The sequence below is a fragment of the Phasianus colchicus genome, chromosome 5, assembly GCF_987193195.1.
Source record: "Phasianus colchicus chromosome 5, bPhaCol1.hap1.1, whole genome shotgun sequence".
Taxonomy (NCBI): Eukaryota; Metazoa; Chordata; class Aves; order Galliformes; family Phasianidae; genus Phasianus; species Phasianus colchicus.
In genome coordinates, this window is record NC_143440.1 from 17,541,282 (window position 1) to 17,548,663 (window position 7,382).

Consider the following 7,382-nt stretch of genomic DNA (forward strand, 5'->3'; position numbering starts at 1 on the left):
TGTAATTGGTCAGAGCTCACGTGGCTTTCTTTAAACCTACTTTTAAATATGCCCAAACAGCAAGTGGGAAATAAATATTTTATCCAGAGGAAATAATATTTAAAAAAAAACAAAACAACAATTTAGGTTAAGAGTGGAGATCATACTCTGACCTGTGTATCTGGCAAAGTGGATGCTCTCAGACCTAAGTTCTGTATAAGCTTCTGCCAACAGAAGATGGATGGTGGTTAAATCAGTGCTGAGGAGAAGCATCATAAGGACAGGAGCTGCTATATGGAAAACTGCAAAGGAGAAAAATGACTTTTGAGCTTAGTTCGTAAGGGAGAAGAAGTTGAGAAGGAGAATGGAAAATACCTCTTCAAGAACAATTACAGAAGAAATTTAGAAAAGATCTGGTGTTTGGGTGTTTGTGGCAAGTATTTCAAACAGAGTTTTAAGACAAATGAGGTAATAAATCAGATGGGAAAATGGGTGTTGGTGAGCGTTCACAGGGATAAAATATTATTTTATAGGCTGTGTAAATTTAAGGATATGTAGGAGGAAAGAAAAGGATTGTTTGAAAGAGAGAGGATCCACTGGCAGGAGAAGAGTAGGAAGAGAAATTAGCGATGACTTTATGTTCCTGACAATGTAACTAGACTGCAGAAAACAACTAGGTCATCTGTAGAGCTACCCTTTATCCTTGTTGGTGTACAGATAACTTTGTACACTGATGTGCTAAGCAGGGCCTGAATTAATGGGATGAGGTGGGAAGCCAGAGCTTTTATCTTTCTCTAAAGAGGCGAAACACAAGTGTGCTTCCCAGCGTGAGCGCACTGCTTTTTCACCCAGCTATGTTCAGTTCATTGTCTGAGAAGAAGCTGATGAATTGCAATAGAGCAAACGATGGTATGAGTACTGCACCATACGTGTGTAGTCATCAGGTAGTTTACGAGTAGAGATGGCTGAGTTAGTGATTCTGCTAATTTGTTTTACGGACAGACTTTGTCGATGCCAATTTCTAAGGGAATCTTGAATTTCTTTTATACTTTCTTCCTTCTGTTTTTGCATACTTGTGGCTTCAGAGTGTTGAAATCCTATCGGTATGTACAGTAAAGGATTGTAACCCTGATTGTTATCGCTTTGGGCTTCACACGCATTCCTTATTTATTTCCTGGTTGTATTTGTAATCATTGTATTTCCTGCATTTTTATCCAGTCAGTTTTTAATGGTTTTGAACACCGGTGCCTTAAATGTTTGTTAAGTCCAGAATCATATGCCCGATCTTCATGTTCCAGTCATAATTTAAAATCCATTTGCATGTGACACACCAAACCCTTCTCCCTGTTTTCTGCTGTTGTCTGAAATATATTGTAACTTAAAAATTAAACTCACAGATTAAATGCCTTGTTTCCTTTCATGTAGTGAGGAAGGAAAATTGTCTACCTCGCAGGATGCTTCTTGTAAATATGTGGTAGAGGAGAACACAGAGGTTGCGGAAGAGGCTCCTTCAACTTTGCAGCCCACTAACAGCAGTCCAGAACAGAGGTAACTGCACTCAGGGATGCTTTCAACTCTCTAAGTAGCAGCTTATATATTTTTCTATAATAGAACTAATCTAAAGAGGTCTGAGTTTAATTCAATCTATATATGCACTTGCATCTATTTATGAGATTTTTACAGCTATGTTGCCCAGTCATACTGAAATTCTTGACTCATCAGAAATGTATTTGTCTTGTATTATTTGACTTGCAAATATTGTTGTAAATATTCCTATTCCTGCTCTATTTTGTCATATGTATTGGTTCACGATACAAACTTGTAAGAATTACGAAAGTTACGACTGGAAAAATGGGGATATGTTTGACTTTGGGCATTGACGTAAGCTGGGGCTGCTGTTTTTCATTCTGTGTTTATACTGCAGGAGAGCTGGTGGGAATCCACCATTGCAGCTGTTTGGAAGGGAAATGCCTTAAGTCATGTTTGTTTAATTGTGAACTAGTCAAATAATTGCCTCTAATTTTGAATCACTTACTGTTTGCACCTTTGTCTTCATGAGGTATTGACCTTAAATACTTTTAGATTTGGAGAAAACTTCTCAAAGTACATAAATGGTTTGAAAAAACGTTCTCTGGAGCAGTCTGGATTGCTCAGTGTATGTATTGGAGGAAAGAAATGTTGTTCTTTAGCAGCTTGGCTGCTAGTAGTCTTAGAGAATAGCGGTTCAATAAACAATTCTGAGCTGACAACTGTCAAATGGAGAAATTTGTTCTGAAATGCTCTAACAATGAAGAATTTGAAGTAGGTGAGAAGAATCCCACCCTCGAAAGTGATGTTTGGTGAGAACCTTGCGCAAGGACTTAGTTCAGAGCAGGGTCTGGCAGAGGTAGCTTCCAACTGCTGCTGTGCAAAAGTAAGGACAATTTTGCACTGCTTCAGCCTCCTTCCTGCCAAAACTCTCAGATGGCTGGAACTGATCTTGCTGAAGGCAGAAGAGGTGCAGTTAAGCCAGTCCACGCAAGCTACACAGCTCAGAAGGGGAAGAGAGCCTTATTTCCCATACTTAGAATATTTGCCTAGAAATTAACTACACGTTTCCTCTGGGAACTAATGGCTTGTTGCACATCAGGGTATTACAATCCAAAAGATTGTGTTGGTGTTAATGCTTACATTTCCTAATCCAGATAGAATTTAGTGTGCTAAGAGGAACTGTGCTGTCTTAAAGAAAACCTATGTAAAAGAAATGTGTGTTACTCAGTTACTGAATTCTGAGTAATCCCTGGGCTCTGTTCCTCCTGCTGCAGGACAAAGCCTGGAGCAGTAGTGTTGTGCCTTCTTTTTGGGGAGCTGCAGGAGTTCTGACAGGGAGCATATTCTGAAGGGAGGGGGGGGATTTTGCTTAACTAAAAGCAATTGCAGGGACTGCTTTTGCCATACAGTATAAGCAGGGAGTATGATTCTGAATATGTAAATACACAAAGGTGTTAAGTTGCAATAGTTTAAAAGGTATTTTTCTCAACTTCCATAGATATAAAACTGTTATTAGAGGAACTTAGTATTTTTCATAAAAATGTCTCAAAGTATTAATCATTTTTGAAGACTGTAGACACTATTACACTCTTCACTTTCTAGGCAAGACAAAATTTAAAGATTTTGTAAGCCAAGATGTAGAAGATAGCTTGACATGATAAAACAGAACTCTACTGAATGTTTTTTATTGTACTTTACGGAAACTAAACAAAGGTGCAAGCCTATTCAAAGTCAGAGATTCTGTCTGTCTGGGACTAGTTTGAGTGGGTATGTTTTGCATCCAGGACCTGAGATTACACTGAAATACTGATATGTTTTTTGGTAAGCCTGAACTTTCTAGTCTGCATACATTCAGTAAACTTAATCAAGAAATTGATTCCAATTGGAAAAAACTGCCCCCTTAAAAGGGGAAACACAGAAACTCCATCTTTCACGCTCCCTTTTTTATCTAGAGGTGCTGTTTTTATCAATGCAGCATTTCTAGCAGTGCTAAGCATTACGTTAAAGGGAAGAAAGAAGTGTGTGGGTACTTGCCTTCTGAGTAAAGATGCTCGTCTTAACCGACAGAGGGCTCTCAGAGCCAGCAGTTCCTCAGATTGCTCTTGGGTTACAGAGAATCTCGAGGAACTCCTTTCATTGAATGTGACCTACTTCAGCGCAGCTCAGTGCTTTCTCTAAAGGTGACTGTCACAGCAGATCCTCATATACGTACAGAACAAATGTCTAGATAAACTGAATTGTACTTTTGGGGCTCCATGCATGTGTGACTAGCGGGAGGAGTCCCTAGGTAGGTCTTTGGCTGGTGGCCGTAATAATAATCTCTGCTAGGAGCCCTTTTCTGTCGTGGATGTTTTCCAATTAGTTCGTAGTTTACTGCTTTCTGAACTGTCAGAACTCCTCTCTGTGCAGCACTTGTTTCTTAGCTTACAGGTTTCTCTAAAAAAATGTTTAACTTTGTCTAGTGCTGTCTGTCTTTTTATCTAATATGTACATATTTTTTCTTAAAAAGTGTTTTTAGTGCTTAGCAGCCAAAGACTTAGCTAGGGGGACTCCTGCTGGTCATGTGCATGTAGAGCACGGACCCAAGAGTGGCTTCTCTGTGATGTACACCATCAGAGAACAGGAGTTACAGGTAACTTTTCTCATGCAGTTCCAAATAGTATTTATATTCTTTAAAGGAAACTCCACATGTGTTCAGTAGACTTGCACTAAATGGAAGCTGAGATTTTTTGCTTTCGTTGCTTGCAATTCTTAATATTTTTATGCAGCTGATTTGATCTCTTCATTTGCATTACACCAGAGCAACTGAGCTCACATCTTTATCCAAATATCCAAACTTACCTAGAACTGTATACACTGTTACCATTTTCACTTTTGCAGGTTTGCTCTTTAACTTCTTCCATACTTCATCAATCTTTCATACTAATGGTCTGAAGTTCAAAGTATTAGTGAAACAGCGTCTTATAAACTTAATCACCAAAGCAGTTGTTTTTTCCTGTTATGTCTTACTTGCTTATTTTCAAATGCAATCTGAAGTATCCCGGTGTCATCTTTTGCCTCACAGAGTAAGCTGTGGAGAAGCCTCAGAAGCGTGCTATTTATCAGCGGTTCTCTAGGGGAGAGATCAGCAGCTCCAGAGACCATTCAGTAACTCAATAAAGATCAAACACATTTTGCTCGTATGCTGAGTTACTTTGGCTATGCCAAATGAGATAGAAAGAACTCCAGAAAAGGATGAGCCTGTAATTAGCTCGTTCCCTCTTTTTAGCTCTGTGGAATTCTGTTCTGAAAAGTTTAATTATACTTGTAGGAAAACCTGCAGTTTTTGGCTTCCCTGTGGGGCAAATGTTAGGACCTTGTAATCCGAACTGTAGAAATCAGCAGATTGGAAGAAATGTCACAGCCTTTGCTAATGACAACCTTGTCTGAACAGAACTTTCCAAGCTGGAAGGGACTCACAAAAATCACAGAGTCCAACTCCTGACTCCATACCAAGACAAAGCTGTATTTTTGAGCATTGTCTAAATGCTCCTTGAACTTCGGGCTGTGCCCACCACCCTCTGGTGCAGAACCTTACTCTAACACTCCCTTGACCCTCCCCTGGCACAGCTCCATGCCATTCCCTTGGGCCCTGTCACTGTCACACAGAGCAGAGCTCAGCGCTGCCCTCCGCTCCCTGTGAGGAGCTGCCATGAGGCCTCCCCTCAGCTCCTCTGCTCTGGGCTCAGCACACCCAGGCACCTCAGCCGCTCCTCACACCTTGCCTTCCAGACCTTTCACCACCTTCATAGCCCTCCTCTGGATGCTCTCTTAACAGTTTTATGTCCTCCTGGCATTATGGCACCCAAATGGCACCCAGTACTGGAGGTGAGGCTGTGCAGAGCAGAGTGGGACAAGCCTCCATTGTTCAGCAGCAGTGCTGGGACTGGCACATTCCCTTTGGGCAGTCAGGGCACACTGCTGGCTCACATCAACTTGCCACCAGCCAGAACAGCAGATCCCTTTCTGTGGGGCTGCTCTCCAGCCTCTTTTTTCCCAGTCTGTACATACAGCCAGGGCTGACCGATCCCAGGTGGGCAATCCAGCTCTTGTTGTATTCCGTGTGGTTGCTGATTTCCCAGTGCTCTAATCTGCCAAGATCTCTCTGCAAGGACTCTCCACCTTGAGGAATTCAGCAGCTCTTCCTAGTTTTGTTAATTTAGCATTGTCTGCAAATTTGGGCATGTGGAAAAAAAAAAAAATAAATGACACCACCTGTTTCTTGTACACTTACATCCTTTTTTGGCCTCTTAGGACTGACCAACGCACCCTTTTAGGAGAGACATCTGTTAATGGCCCTGTATGATATGTGATGTCTGCTGCCTTGGCTGAAGAAAATGAACTGATACCCGGGGGTTTGAGCGTTTCTTGAGGATTTCATCTAGAGCCTGTTGAAGCCAGTTACTGCTGCACTAATTTTGCAAGGGATCAGGACCAGCAACATTTATATTCTAGATTTTAAGACATTGTACAGAAATTCATAAGTGTAAAAATATTGCACATTGAGAAATACCAATAATTTTTGCGTATGTTTATATTGTATTGTTCTAATTAACAGGTGGCCTGTGAAATAAGATCTTGCCACCCATGTAATGATGACAGTAGTGTTACTATAGTTAAAAATGGCTGTAAGAATAGTTTTATAAAAAAAAAAAAAGTGAATACACAAATCTAATGTATTTGAGACATAACTATTTGACGATTAGTGTGACCAAAGTATTTAGCAGTTTTTCATACATTTTTCACCTTGTAAAAAGAAGAAAAAAACAACCAAAAAAAACCCCCACACCTGAATTCATGTTTCTTCCAGGTTGGCGAAGAATTGTAGAACTGAAATGCCCTATAAACGTTATTTTTGGTTGTTTTAGCTTACAGAAGTGATTTAAATGAGAGTTTTGGTGTTCAACATTTTACAACTGGTTTTTTAATTGGTAATTGTTTTCTGTATTGTTTAAAACAGATCAAAAATGTAAGTCTATTGGTAGAGATTTTAAGTATTTATTGCTACAACTTAGTTGACAAATTGATGTTACTGTAAAGCCATATGTTCTGTTAAGTCTTGTTTGCTTGAAACAATACCTTACAGGTGAAACACTAGAATATTTGAAGTGCACATGGCTTGTTGTGTTAAGTGATTCACCTGCCTTTTAACCCATTCACCAAGATTTACTTTAATCCCCAGCATTACACGATGGAACATTTCAGAACAATCTGCGTATTTAAAACGCTATAATCCTCTTAGACAAGTCAAGTAAATGAAATGCCCGTGCTGCTAATGTAATTACAGTACATGCATTTTAAAAGTATATAGTGTTCTTTTAATACCAATTTTGGCAGCAGAGCATGTTAATTGTTACTTTCACTGTACTGATCTGTGTGAGGCTTTCATTTGTATGTTCTAAACCAGTTTTTTTCGCAGCTGGTTTGTGTATATATATATAGTGATTATGGAAACTAATTCTGTGTAATTTATAATTTTCTATGTCAGTGTACAATTCCAACAGCCTTCTCAAACAAACGGAAGCAATATTCTGTATATTGCCACATTGTCTGGTGAAAGGGTTAAAGTACTTCACCTCCTGCACTTTTAGATGCAAATCCATTTTTATTTCTGTAATAATTATATTCATTTATTTTTACATCATTTGTTTTCCTGACCAGTATTTAAAGCCAAAAGGATACTCTAAACAATGGCCAATGATTTATTTTAGAAAGCGTCCCAAGCAACGTGCCTAAACATTACATTGCGTACAGAAATAAAAAAAAAAAAGGAAAAAAGTCAATGGCATTGCACTTACTGCTTCCTGTCTTGCATTTTCCTCAGCAGATTTTAG

At 39.4% G+C, this 7,382-nt stretch overlaps 1 protein-coding gene across 8 annotated transcripts in view; it reads left to right on the top strand.

The window, feature by feature from the left end:
* Positions 1-7,382, top strand: part of PPP6R3 (protein phosphatase 6 regulatory subunit 3) — a 52,048-nt gene extending 44,666 nt beyond the window's left edge. For 7 of the 8 annotated variants that reach the window (XM_031608982.2, XM_031608979.2, XM_031608978.2 and 4 more), the window contains 2 exons: positions 1,405-1,527; positions 5,803-7,382. In XM_031608982.2, coding sequence (XP_031464842.2) covers positions 1,405-1,527; positions 5,803-5,854 — 175 coding nt within the window. In that variant the 3' untranslated portion in view covers positions 5,855-7,382. Of the gene's footprint in view, positions 1-1,404; positions 1,528-4,573; positions 5,047-5,802 lie in introns of those variants that run through there. The other variant, XM_031608977.2, reaches the window with a different exon arrangement.